This window comes from Rhodnius prolixus, unplaced genomic scaffold (genome assembly GCF_049639745.1).
Source record: "Rhodnius prolixus isolate KJV_2025 unplaced genomic scaffold, Rpr scaffold_2, whole genome shotgun sequence".
NCBI lineage: Eukaryota > Metazoa > Arthropoda > Insecta > Hemiptera > Reduviidae > Rhodnius > Rhodnius prolixus.
The window spans coordinates 15,029,865-15,045,050 of NW_027411592.1; the positions used below are offsets into that span (position 1 = coordinate 15,029,865).

The following is a 15,186-nucleotide window of genomic DNA, read 5'->3' on the forward strand; positions in this document are numbered from 1 at the left end:
ACTTTAACCCGATAAAACGTGTTTAAGTTGTTAAGCCAATGGTGCTATCGGTGTACCGCAATTACTATCGGAGAGTCTTATAATCTGATTGCACTGATAAAAGTGTTTTCAAATGCATGAGTGATACTGGGGAATTTACTCTAAACAAATATAATGTCTCTTGTCATTAAATTCAAGAGCCAAGATTTTCTAATGGAAGTTGTTGCACATTCACTCGTTGCCCATGGGCCACTAATAATTTATGTCATCATTAATTAGCAACAGTAAACTCGAGGATGTTGTTATTCTCAAAAATTTATGGAACCTGAACTGTCAAGTTATATATATAATATGTATATTGTAAATGAAAAGAAAGTAATTGTTTTTTTTGTACTTTTTGGTTCGATCAGGCAAATGTCACAAGCGGAAGTACCGATTCCATTTTTATTTTGCATTGCTATTAACAATAACTATTACATTGAATTTTACCTACCTTTCAGACTACTTTTCAGAAATTAGATTTTGGATGGGAATAAGGCAAGACTCTGGTCTTGAACGTACCATTTCAATTTGTTACAAGTTTTATAAGTACTTAATCTGGATAACTTTTGGAACCATTTTTGATTAGGCCATTGGTAAATTTTATTTAGTAAAACATTGTCCATTAGCAATGAAATCTGCAGAAGATTCTGCTAATTTTAGAAGTTGAGGATTTGTCTGTAATCTATTCGTCCTCCTCAGTATGTAGTATGGTAAGGAATTTTTAAAATCATGGTTTACATTTTCAATATTTATTATAAAGTTCTGTGTTTTGTATTTTTCTAATTTTCCAAATCTTTTATAGTTTGTATGTTTGTTTCTTATTAATTCTCAATAGTAGATTTCCAGCAAAGTGGCCACGTTAAGCTTCCTCTTAAGCTTAAGTGTTGCTTTAGAAGAAGATACTGTTCCATGGGATGTATAGTGCCAAATTAAAATAGAATTTTAAATATGAGGAAAATGGTAACCAGTTCTGCGATTTTACAGAATAGAAATTGAAATATTTGAAGTAGACCACCGATCAGTGGCTGTTATGGTTTCGATTTAGAGAAGACACTAACAAAAGGGATCACTTCTAGACTAGTTCCCGGGTCACCATTTTGTACTACCATCGCGCTAACTTGGGTTCTTTGTTTGAAACAATAAAACCTAAATTGATTAGAACATATTTAGTTGCTTCCAAAATAAATATCAATGGAATTGTAACGAAGTAGTGGAGGAATAGAATATCTATGCGAATGAGAGAATTCTTAGAGGTTTGTCTGTAGGAAAGTCAGATCAAATTAGTTAAATTAATTTCATAGATTAGTTACGTTCATCTTTATTCAGTCTTCGCAGTCGAACTTTACTTTGAAGAGTTGGCTACTCCATTTTTGTGGCGTGAAGAAGTTAGTAAAAGCAATTAGTACGTGAATTACCATCACTAGTAAACATATTCTTAAAAAAAAACTTCTTTTAAAAAATAAGTTGTATGTTTTTCTCTGATAATTTGCGTTTTGCTTTAACACTTAGTATTCTTTCCGCCGATTAAACATGAAAATTCAATGGTCTGACTGTAAAATTAAACTAAAACCACTACCGATTCGCTTTCTGGATTTTCCAGTACAATAGGTCCTGTCCTATCTTGAATCCAAATTCTAAATGAGAACGAATTAAGGATGATTATACCAATATTTTAAAATTTAACGTGCTAATTTTTCAGTCTCTTAACGTATTATTAATCTTCAATAATCTTAGCCAAATTTCAGCTCTGATTATAAGTAAATATTCAAAGTAAGGCTAGTAAAGTAATTTTTATCTTCTACATTTTTAATTTACTTCATTTATTTTGTTGAAAGTTTTGGTTTTTAATTTTAATTTTTGATATTATTATTACTTTAAATATTTTTGGTTTAAATGTGTAAAGATGAGACTATTAACCTGGTGCGGTCTGCTATTTGGTGGCGGTGGGGCGGCCATACTATGATGGTGGTACATCATGTCATGTTTAAGTTGTGGTAACGTCCCACCAGGTCCTGTTGGGTTTGAACTTTGATGTTTGCCTATGTCTACAGCTGCTAACGCTTCCGCCCTGGACAGTAGACCATCGTTTAGACCACCAAACAAATCTCCCTGTCAACATACAGAGAATACACAAAATGTAGATCAATGTGGGAACTAAGTTAATTTTACATATTATAAATAAATCTAGTGCTTAGATTGTATTTATTTATATGCGTATTATAACATATGGCTTCTTCCAAAAAGAAGCATAAAAGAAGATTAGAGAATAAAGCCTTAACATTAAAAAATAAAATTTAAGGCATGGAATTCGAAGCTTATCTTCATACATTGATCTTTAATTCCGCAGAGAAATTCTTACATATTAAAACATATGTCCCCTTCGAATTGTCAGTTCAATTGAGAACTTTTGAGCGCCGTTTGCGGCAGTCACCACTACACTACTGAAAATATAAAACAAAAAGATAGAATGTGCTCAAATATAGTCCACCGTTTACCCGCTTTGATGATTCGTAAACAAATTTTCTTCCTGCAAGATAACGCTCTGCCGTACACCTTCCGTCAGACTAAGCGAAAAACTTAAGGCATTCACTTTCTTTTATACAAATAATAGAAAATTAAATAACTTAACGAAACTATAAACTGGAGGTAATATCATTGCTGCAAAAGGAGTGACATCACTAAAGCTGCCAAAAAAAGGCCATTCAAGCATGCCAATACCCATTTTGGGCATGAATTTCAAATTCATTAGAAGTAATAAAAATAAATGTACAAAAAAAATGGGCGCCTCATCATTTTTTATATGGATTCGAACGATTCAAATTTGTCGCAATAAGAATCCATAGAAATACCTTTCATTTCGATAGAAACGCGGATGTATTGCGTGCAACAAGTGACATTATACACTATATATCCCAGTTAATGATAAGGTAAGGCGTGGATGTAAGCCTGGTAATACTAAATACTAGGTTATTACGCTGCTTCACACTATTACTTTTATTAACTGCTCCAGAACTTAATTCCCATAAAACATAAACTCTCAGATATGAATTTATATTTCAGATTTGAATTTTTCTAAAGATGTTACATATTATTTTTATTGTTATACGTTTTAATAGTCATTGTAATGATAATGTATTTGTAATATACAGGACCTGAGGAAGACCATAAATTTGTCGAAACGCCGGAATAAAAAAACTGAGATGCTGTTTTTTTTTTCTTTGTCGAATTCTCTCTACTATAATCCTAATTATAAACTCTCAGTTTAATTCTTTCAAATGATATTCCCAAGATTTCTTAAGATATATTATTCCAGTCTTTAATCATAAGAAAGAATTTATTTTCCTATAAGAATTGTTAAACCTTTTTTATCAACTAGTTCAATTTCATTTAGACAATTAAATCTATTTTAAAACAAATATCATTTTTAATACATTAAAGATATTTTACAATTCAAGATTAGTGGGGGTGAATTGCAATCTTTAACTTCCTCTTTATGCAGCTTGACAGAAATTACGTTTACTTCCTACACGCTGTACATCAAAGAGAAGAGAATGACATATCACGAAGGAAACTTCTAGTCAGTAACTAAGAAATAAACTGTAATTCGCCGGAAACCGTTCAACCATAATAAAGGTTGTGGGTATGGAGGTCCACCAATAAAGGTCGTTGTTTATTGATAAAAAAAAAAAAAAAAATACGAAACAAAAAACAATATATTATAGTAAGGTCACATGTGAAAATAATGTTTTCAAGGATAGAGGAGTTGTAAGTGGTAAACTGTTTTAACGATTTTACTCAACGTTAGTAAAAAATAAAGCACACACATAAATATATATTGGAATGGCAATTTAATTAAAATATTTCTGATGAAAAGTTTAGACGTTCACAGAGACTAAATATTTCTCACTTGAGTCACAAGAACGATTTTAATTTCATCACTGGGCAATGAGGTGTAAAAAGGAAGAGAAACTCTAAGGGCCAGCTGGATTCGAACTCAGGATCTCTGCATTAGAATTCAGTACCAGTAACACTCAGCTAATCTCTTCCCTCAAAACAAAGATTTATTTATTTAATAGATGCATATATATATATATAATAATTTTGGCCAACACACTCGTTAGAGAGCCTTAATGAATATATTTCTATCTTCAATCCACAAAGGCTGTTAAATATGTATTTAAATTGAAACAAATGTGTGAGGTCCTAAATAACAGCACAATGATACTAGTTTCAGAAATGCGCCTTTTTATGGCATGATATTAAAAATACTTAAATAGTATCAAGCTATAGATTAAAAGTTGTGAGCGTCGCATGAAGTTTCTTGTGTCTTTGCTATAAAAAAAATTGTTCGACGAAGTGTTGTCTTTGCCCATAGTTCTGCATTGAAAAAATCTTTTCTTTTTTTAGCGAGTAATGTTTTTATTGACATTATACTTAATAGAACTTCTGAGAAATTCTTAAAACAAAGTTGAGTTTACAATCGTGATATAAAAAGCAAGAGAAATAATAATTATTATTATAGGATACGATAGTCTACGTTCTGTACAATAAATTCTTTTAATAGCTAAATAAATAGTAAAATGGTGGAATTAGTATTCTGCAAATCTCACCATTTTTGGCTTCCAAGTTTTTAAATGGATTATTCTGAATTGTAAACGTCTTGATGGTTACAAAATATGTTAGGTATGTGTTAAAAAGGATTAGAAAAAAATGTAATGTAAAATTCAACTTAATAAAAAATTGTCAATAAGAAAGGTAATAATTAAACCAGAGAGATGCATGCGAGAGTTAAACAAAAGATTAGTTGAGATAATATGTGGTAATCGCTACAAAAAGGCCATATCTACTCTAAAAGATTAATTGTGGCTCCCTCAAGCGTCGCTGTTTATATAATCGAAGAATGGTGAAGAATTGATAAATGTGTGCGTAACTGTTTACGTTGATGAGATTGAGTTGGCCTCTAGATACAGTGCTCTCACTAGATTAGTAGTTGCACACACCTAACTCTGCAAGTCTCGGGTATGCTGTGAATGTCAGAGGCTCTACAAGAGGCTAGCCGGGGTCCATTAACCTGGCGGCACTTTGGTTGAATTTTGAGACAAAACTTTTGCACCGAGCTCGAAACACATTGCACTCTTATGCACCACCAAAAAAAAATCTAAATTCGCCAAGGAAAAGCCACAATAAGCAATTAAAGTTTTTTCCCCGCCAAAAAAAATTTGGCCGGATTTGATTGAAACTTACTTCATTATGTTAAGTACACTTTGCACTCCATTGCACCACTTAAAAAAATTCATTAACTTTAATAATTATGGAGATATGGCCATTCAAAAGATCAAAGGAATTTGCCGCAAACACTGAATTTCGAACCGCGACTTAGTATACAGGTAGAGGAGAGCTAGCACCAGCTAGAACCACAAAAAAAATCTAATAAAATATGCACACATTCAGAAATATAAGGAATTAAAGTGCTAAAAAAAGCATTAACTTGGCGGCACTTTGGTGGAATTTTGGGTAAAAAATTATTGCACCCTGCTCAGAACACTTTGCACTCCTATGCACCACCAATAAAAAAGCTAGCACCACCAAGGAAAAGCCTCAATTTTCCATTTAAAGTTCCGCGCGAAATTTAAATTCAAAAAAAATGAGTCTTATTTGCGGGAAAATTGGAGCGCTTTTTTCCAAAATAGCAAGTACTAGTATTAGAACAACTAGCCCCACACAGGAAATGCCAAAAATTAGCATATTTTCAAAGTAATTTGCAAATTATTCAACCGATTTTCCCGCCAACTTACCTTTAACCGGAAGTGCTCTAAATTGAATTGAAACTCATCCTATTTTGTTCATGGTAGCTAGCACCAATATGCACCACAAAAAGAAATTTTGAATTTACACTAAAAGCTGATATATTGATAATAAAAGATGCACTGACAGACGTGACCATTAACTTTGCGGCACTTTGGTGGAATTTTGAGAAAAAAATTATTGCACCCAGCTCGGAACACTTTGCAATGCCAATAATAAGCCAGCAACACAACGGAAACTGTAAAAATTCACCAATTGTACGCCAAATATAACTTTAACCGGAAGTGCCCTAAATTGAATTGAAACTCATTCCATTTTGTTCGTGATAGCTAGCACCAATGTGCACCACAAAAAGAAATTTTGAATTTACACTAAAAGCTGAGATATTGATAATAAAAGATGCACTGACAGACGTGACCATTAACTTGGCGGCACTTTGGTGGAATTTTGGGTAAAAAATTATTGCACCCTGCTCAGAACACTTTGCACTCCTATGCACCATCAATAAAAAAGCTAGCACCACCAAGGAAAAGCCTCAATTTTCCATTTAAAGTTACGCGCGAAATTTAAATTCAAAAAAATGGAGTTTTATTTGCGGGAAAATTGGAGCGCTTTTTTCCAAAATAGCAAGTACTAGTATTAGAACCACTAGCCCCACACAGGAAATACCAAAAATTAGCATATTTTCAAAGTAATTTACAAATTACTCAACCGATTTTCCCGCCAACTTACCATTAACTTGGCGGCACTTTGGTGGAATTTTGAGAAAAAAATTATTGCACCCAGCTCGGAACACTTTGCACTCCTATGAACCACCAATAAAAAAGCTAGCACCACCAAGGAAAAGCCTCAATTTTCCATTTAAAGTTACGCGCGAAATTTAAATTAAAAAAAATGGAGTTTTATTTGCGGGAAAATTGGAGCGCTTTTTTCCAAAATAGCAAGTACTAGTATTAGAACCACTAGCCCCACACAGGAAATACCAAAAATTAGCATATTTTCAAAGTAATTTACAAATTACTCAACCGATTTTCCCGCCAACTTACCATTAACTTGGCGGCACTTTGGTGGAATTTTGAGAAAAAAATTATTGCACCCAGCTCGGAACACTTTGCACTCCTATGCACCACCAATAAAAAAGCTAGCACCACCAAGGAAAAGCCTCAATTTTCCATTTAAAGTTACGCGCGAAATTTAAATTAAAAAAAAAATGAGTTTAATTTGTGGGAAAATTGGAGCGCTTTTTTCCAAAATAGCAAGTACTAGTATTAGAACCATTAGCCCCACACAGGAAATGCCAAAAATTAGCATATTTTCAAAGTAATTTAAAAATTATTCAACCGATTTTCCTGCCAACTTACCTTTAACTTGGCGGCACTTTGGTGGAAGTTTGAGAAAAAAAATTATTGCACCCAGCTCGGAACACTTTGCACTCCTATGCACCACCAATAAAAAAGCTAGCACCACCAAGGAAAAGCCTCAATTTTCCATTTAAAGTTACGCGCGAAATTTAAATTTAAAAAAAAATGAGTTTTATTTGAGGGAAAATTGGAGCGCTTTTTTCCAAAATAGCAAGTACTAGTATTAGAACCACTAGCCCCACACAGGAAATGCCAAAAATTAGCATATTTTCAAAGTAATTTACAAATTATTCAACCGATTTTCCCGCCAACTTACCATTAACTTGGCGACACTTTGGTGGAATTTTGAGAAAAAAAATTATTGCACCCAGCTCGGAACACTTTGCACTCCTATGCACCACCAATAAAAAAGCTAGCTAGAATTTTTACCATTTCCGTTGCGTTGCTGGCTTATTATTGGCATTGCAAAGTGTTCCGAGCTGGGTGCAATAATTTTTTTCTCAAAATTCCACCAAAGTGCCGCAAAGTTAATGGTCACGTCTGTCAGTGCATCTTTTATTATCAATATATCAGCTTTTAGTGTAAATTCAAAATTTCTTTTTGTGGTGCATATTGGTCTAGCCACCATGAACAAAATAGGATGAGTTTCAATTCAATTTAGAGCACATCCGGTTAAAGGTAAGTTGGCGGGAAAATCGGTTGAATAATTTGTAAATTACTTTGAAAATATGCTAATTTTTGGCATTTCCTGTGTGGGGCTAGTGGTTCTAATACTAGTACTTGCTATTTTGGAAAAAAGCGCTCCAATTTTCCCGCAAATAAAACTCCATTTTTTTTTAATTTAAATTTCGCGCGTAACTTTAAATGGAAAATCGATGCTTTTCCTTGGTGGTGCTAGCTTTTTTATTGGTGGTGCATAGGAGTGCAAAGTGTTCCGAGCTGGGTGCAATAATTTTTTTTCTCAAACTTCCACCAAAGTGCCGCCAAGTTAAAGGTAAGTTGGCGGGAAAATCGGTTGAATAATTTTTAAATTACTTTGAAAATATGCTAATTTTTGGTATTTCCTGTGTGGGGCTAGTGGTTCTAATACTAGTACTTGCTATTTTGGAAAAAAGCGCTCCAATTTTCCCGCAAATAAAACTCCATTTTTTTGAATTTAAATTTCGCGCGTAACTTTAAATGGAAAATTGAGGCTTTTCCTTGGTGGTGCTAGCTTTTTTATTGATGGTGCATAGGAGTGCAAAGTGTTCCGAGCTGGGTGCAATAATTTTTTACCCAAAATTCCACCAAAGTGCCGCCAAGTTAATGGTCACGTCTGTCAGTGCATCTTTTATTATCAATATCTCAGCTTTTAGTGTAAATTCAAAATTTCTTTTTGTGGTGCACATTGGTGCTAGCTATCACGAACGAAATGGAATGAGTTTCAATTCAATTTAGGGCACTTCCGGTTAAAGTTATATTTGGCGTACAATTGGTGAATTTTTACAGTTTCCGTTGTGTTGCTGGCTTATTATTGGCATTGCAAAGTGTTCCGAGCTGGGTGCAATAATTTTTTTCTCAAAATTCCACCAAAGTGCCGCAAAGTTAATGGTCACGTCTGTCAGTGCATCTTTTATTATCAATATCTCAGCTTTTAGTGTAAATTCAAAATTTCTTTTTGTGGTGCACATTGGTGCTAGCTACCACGAACAAAATGGAATGAGTTTCAATTCAATTTAGGACACTTCCGGTTAAAGTTATATTTGGCGTACAATTGGTGAATTTTTACCATTTCCGTTGTGTTGCTGGCTTATTATTGGCATTGCAAAGTGTTCCGAGCTGGGTGCAATAATTTTTTTCTCAAAATTCCACCAAAGTGCCGCAAAGTTAATGGTCACGTCTGTCAGTGCATCTTTTATTATCAATATCTCAGCTTTTAGTGTAAATTCAAAATTTCTTTTTGTGGTGCACATTGGTGCTAGCTACCACGAACAAAATGGAATGAGTTTCAATTCAATTTAGGGCACTTCCGGTTAAAGTTATATTTGGCGTACAATTGGTGAATTTTTACAGTTTCCGTTGTGTTGCTGGCTTATTATTGGCATTGCAAAGTGTTCCGAGCTGGGTGCAATAATTTTTTTCTCAAAATTCCACCAAAGTGCCGCAAAGTTAATGGTCACGTCTGTCAGTGCATCTTTTATTATCAATATATCAGCTTTTAGTGTAAATTCAAAATTTCTTTTTGTGGTGCATATTGGTCTAGCTACCATGAACAAAATAGGATGAGTTTCAATTCAATTTAGAGCACATCCGGTTAAAGGTAAGTTGGCGGGAAAATCGGTTGAGTAATTTGTAAATTACTTTGAAAATATGCAAATTATTGGCATTTTCTGTGTGGGGCTAGTGGTTCTAATACTAGTACTTGCTATTTTGGAAAAAAGCGCTCCAATTTTCCCGCAAATAAAACTCCATTTTTTGAATTTAAATTTCGCGCGTAACTTTAAATGGAAAATTGAGGCTTTTCCTTGGTGGTGCTAGCTTTTTTATTGGTGGTGCATAGGAGTGCAAAGTGTTCCGAGCTGGGTGCAATAATTTTTTTCTCAAAATTCCACCAAAGTGCCGCCAAGTTAATGGTCACGTCTGTCAGTGCATCTTTTATTATCAATATCTCAGCTTTTAGTGTAAATTCAAAATTTCTTTTTGTGGTGCACATTGGTGCTAGCTATCACGAACAAAATGGAATGAGTTTCAATTCAATTTAGGGCACTTCCGGTTAAAGTTATATTTGGCGTACAATTGGTGAATTTTTACAGTTTCCGTTGTGTTGCTGGCTTATTATTGGCATTGCAAAGTGTTCCGAGCTGGGTGCAATAATTTTTTTCTCAAAATTCCACCAAAGTGCCGCAAAGTTAATGGTCACGTCTGTCAGTGCATCTTTTATTATCAATATATCAGCTTTTAGTGTAAATTCAAAATTTCTTTTTGTGGTGCATATTGGTGCTAGCTACCATGAACAAAATAGGATGAGTTTCAATTCAATTTAGAGCACTTCCGGTTAAAGGTAAGTTGGCGGGAAAATCGGTTGAATAATTTGCAAATTACTTTGAAAATATGCTAATTTTTGGCATTTCCTGTGTGGGGCTAGTTGTTCTAATACTAGTACTTGCTATTTTGGAAAAAAGCGCTCCAATTTTCCCGCAAATAAGACTCATTTTTTTTGAATTTAAATTTCGCGCGGAACTTTAAATGGAAAATTGAGGCTTTTCCTTGGTGGTGCTAGCTTTTTTATTGGTGGTGCATAGGAGTGCAAAGTGTTCTGAGCAGGGTGCAATAATTTTTTACCCAAAATTCCACCAAAGTGCCGCCAAGTTAATGCTTTTTTTAGCACTTTAATTCCTTATATTTCTGAATGTGTGCATATTTTATTAGATTTTTTTTGTGGTTCTAGCTGGTGCTAGCTCTCCTCTACCTGTATACTAAGTCGCGGTTCGAAATTCAGTGTTTGCGGCAAATTCCTTTGATCTTTTGAATGGCCATATCTCCATAATTATTAAAGTTAATGAATTTTTCTAAGTAGTGCAATGGAGTGCAAAGTGTACTTAACATAATGAAGTAAGTTTCAATCAAATCCGGCCAAATTTTTTTTGGCGGGAAAAAACTTTAATTGCTTATTGTGGCTTTTCCTTGGCGAATTTAGATTTTTTTTTGGTGGTGCATAAGAGTGCAATGTGTTTCGAGCTCGGTGCAAAAGTTTTGTCTCAAAATTCAACCAAAGTGCCGCCAGGTTAATGGACCCGGCTAGCCGCCTTCTCAGCTATGGTAAAGAATCTATTTTTTGACCTAGTTTTCTTTTAACACGAAATGCATTTGGGCTTTAACAATTACTCTTATAGTTAGTTAAAGGATATATTATTACTATTATTTTGCTTATCGACTGCGATGGTCATTAGCGGCCCAAATGACAATTTTACTCTTTTACTATTATTATTATTATTATTTTTCCCAGGGGTATTATTTTATATAAGTGTAGCGCAACTTACGCTGTTTACATAGAAAGACTATTAAAATTTCTCTTTAGCTTCACGATAAGAGAAACAATGGGAGAGCCCTTATTCGGATATGAAGAGATGTGACGCAATAAGTGTAGGTGGAAGAACGTAGCGGGTGGTAGTGTTACCACTACCACTCCACCAGGCCTTGCCATCTTAATGACTGTGGACGATGTGGTGTTAGGTTGGCGGCACCGTCAGGAGGCGGTGGCAGGTTCACTGCTTGTGTTCACGACGTCATCATCCACACTGGCGCTAGTACTCTACTCTCGAGTAGGGGGGTGGCAGTTACTACTACACCTCTTTAAATTATTTATGAGTATCTACGGTCGGCCTCTAATGCATCCTCTTTGTAAGATGTACTCTAGGGTGGTTATAGAGTTGGCAGGCCCAGATTAAAACACAGCCTCTCTCTCTTCTTGCTTACTTGCTGTGGCTCTACTGTACTCAGTGTGCGCCAGTGTTCGCCAAGTCTACGTGAAAAGCTATGTATCCGACAACAGCACCGACCGTATAAGGAGCTGAAGAGTAGTGCCATGGTTCATCGTGTGCACTCCTCCACCCCACCCCCACTCTGCTCTGTACCCATCCGTTTTATTCCGCACCACCATCTGCCTTATCCTTGCCGCCTCTCCATTGCAAGCCCCACAACGGCTTAGCTTTGTCAACTATAATGGGCCATGCTCTTATACTTGAGTGAGGTATACACTTTAGAAGCTTAAAGAAGCTTCTAAATGGAGGAGGGGGTTCGTTGTTGCAAGAATGGAGAAATAATTCTCTGCGCCTTTCTAAGAATTCAATATTTCCATAAACCAAAAAATTTCTTTTAAGGGGAGGATCAATGCATTTTAATGGCATCAATATTGAATAATATGCTCAAATTAGTTGCATATTACTGTACAAAAAATTTATTGACATTATTTTTTTTCCAATTACAGACATTTATTTGTTTTGCTAATATTTCCGGGAACAGTTTAAAACACAACTTCTTTGCTTCACGCGGAAGTAACTTATTAAGATGTAAACTCATACTTCCTCATTATAAGTCAGCAACAAATTTAATTTTCTTCAAGTATAAAACTGCTAAACACTAACATTCAGTGAAGTGATATAAATCTCGGAACACTTAAAATCTCTTCAGGAAATTCCAATTGCTCGTCTAGCGATTTTCTCCTTAAATCGGAATTTTAAAAACTAATATTCGACAAGTTTTTGGTCACAAAATAGAACTAAAACTGTATTCGACGATTTTGCTTTATTAAACCCTTTTACTCGGTCTTCTACTAGTATGTAGAATATCGAAATATGTCGAATATATTCGAAATATCGATTTGAACGTTTTGCGAGTTTCCGTGATTGAGTTATGTAAATTTAAAACAGGATCTGGAAGCTTGGAGATTGGCAAGAAGAGAGGCGCAAAAGGAAGTGTCGGGGGACTGTAAAATAAGAACTGACCAGCTCAACAATTCTTTACTTCAACAGCGAAGGATATTCAAAGGTATCTCTAAATTTCGGCCAAGACTGACCTATAAATGCAATACATTTTTCGGTTCGTAGCATTCTTTGTGATTTTAACTGAGAAGTTAATGCAAAATAACACCTGTTAGCTTAGCGATTCTCGCTTTAATCTCTTTGCAGCACTCATTATGTTTTGTTAAACCTTTGTAGTGTGTAAATGATTTCTTTAGAATGAATTCGTAACCCGCTACAGTAATTGATCACATTCATTTCTTATTCTTTCTACATTACTTCGTAACAATTATTGATCGAGGCTCTTTGCTTCCGCCACGGGCAATTTAAACACTGATCTTGCTTAAAAACAACATCTGCATACTTCATTAATTTTCCAGTAACGCCGAATGGTTATGGTAAGACCAAATATTGGCTCATATTAAGAGAGTTGAAGTGTGGCTTTGACGAGCCAAAGCAGAGTTGATGTCACTTAAAGGTCGGCTTATACGAATTTACTCCACCAACGTCCTGGTGGCTGGGACCTTGAAGGACATTCTATCTGGAGGAAAGGATGAACCTTTCTCTTTAGCTTAAAAGATTTTGGTTAGTAAAAACTCACGGTGGTAAGTTTTCTTTTCTTCCCTTCCACTTGGAAACTTCTCTCTTCAAGTGACAATATGCGACAGTCATATTGTTTTACCAAGCAAATATGAACTTTCAAATTAACCAAAAAATAAAGTAGAAAATGGAAAAAGAAAGAAGTAAATAATTGAAAGAAAACTTTCATTGAGATTAGCGTTTGATGTTATTGTTTATGATAACACAGTTTTGCTTTTATTCGCTTTAAAGTAAATTGTAGAGGAAAAAACTTGGCAGTAGTGTGAATCGCTTTAACTAAGTGGCAATTTAATATTTTGAATTAGCTCGCCAATGGAGTGTGAGGTAAATTTAGAGGGGGCTGGTTGGTTGTAACAGATGAACTTTGTTGGCCAATCAATAATTTACCTTCAGAATTATTGATGTGGGAAATATGAACGAGGTAAAAAAGATCCCTTTTCTCTCTCCAACACACCCGGCCTTGCTCTCATTCAGGGCCTGCTTGATTTTAATACGTGGAGGCGGTTTAGGCTGAACTGATACAGTACTGACAGCCCCCTCAACTGCCCCCCCCCATACTCTATCTGTCTACATGTTCACCTTTCTTTGATCCTTCCATTTCTCAACATTTTGTTTTCATTTTTTGTATGTTATGTTTAAAACGAGTCGCACACATAGCAAAAGTCAGTGTACCTGGGAGTATTGTTTTGTCATGCATATGAGAGAGAATGAATGAACAAAACTAAATAGTTTTAAGCTCACACTAAATTTTAAAATTATTCTAATTATTGACAAGAATTAAAATATCAAATTTGGCCAATCTACGGAAAATGAGTCTATTATTAACATTTTTACGTTAAGGAGACTTTCACACGTTGTGTCCTCTAATTTAGGTTTCCACTGGTTACCCATTGGGCCAAGTGAAATGTCTGAAAAACTAAGGCCACACTTGAAGGTATCAAATCCACGGTCCATCCTCTCCCTTAAAACCAGTTGAATCAGTTACGTCACCTTCTCACCCAAAATTTCCGATAACTGCTCATCACTTCCCTAATTTGAATTATGGGTATCTGGTTTATGCAGACCTCTCTGGAACTCTCGTAGGCAAAGTAAAGTACTTGATGTACCCTTTTCTAGATCAATGGTCTTCCTCACATCGCTCGGTCCTAAGTATCGTTAAACTGGCTATTTCCTGCATTCAGCGTCATTACTTTCTTGAGACCTTCCTACGCCACGCTTTTAAATTTCGAAGACCTTTCCTACATTGTTCAGTTTCTCCATTGTCGCACTTTTCTTTTTACTCTAAACTAACTTTTTATCTAAATCCGATCATCTCATTTCCATCACCAGCTTGTAATTTCTGCAACCTCTTGAATTTTACTCAAACCAATATATTTCTGTTTAATTTATGATACATATGTTATGATAGGATAATTTAGTTACGATTTTTAGATTCGTTTAAGGATAGTTTTGTATCAGACGAACTATTCTTTTCAGGTTTGCTTTGAACTTTGCTATTTATCCTTAATTAAGCATTTGTATATGATGTCAGTTGTAAAGTCTAGATTGTGTTAAAAAGGATTAAGAATGTTTTGTTAATTTGGAGGTTGAAGAAAATGCAAGAATCTAGAATCTTGAGAACGGTAATCAGGAGATGATTGCGAGCAGATCCGGATCAGATTTTGTAAAATTGTTTAATGTGGTTAGTTCAATATTCAAATATTCAGTTAAAATTTTAGATTTGCAATGTTGGTGGTGAGCAAGGCCAAAGGGTGGCTGTTGTTATATTCATAAAGATTACATTTGGTTGCGTGGCTTGAGGGCGTGTTGGAGCACTAAGAGTGTTCATGACGGCTTGGCGGCAGCGACCAGCCCAGAAGGGCTTCAGCACCAAGTGCGCTCCTCTCTTACAATATGCAATA

General features: G+C 35.0%; 1 protein-coding gene across 6 annotated transcripts in view; it reads right to left on the bottom strand.

The window, feature by feature from the left end:
• Nucleotides 1-15,186, bottom strand: part of acj6 (abnormal chemosensory protein 6) — an 83,140-nt gene that overhangs the window by 8,220 nt on the left and 59,734 nt on the right. For all 6 annotated transcript variants that reach the window (XM_074118126.1, XM_074118125.1, XM_074118124.1 and 3 more), the window contains one exon: nucleotides 1,939-2,130. In XM_074118126.1, coding sequence (XP_073974227.1) covers nucleotides 1,939-2,130 — 192 coding nt within the window. The remainder of the gene's footprint in view (nucleotides 1-1,938; nucleotides 2,131-15,186) is intronic.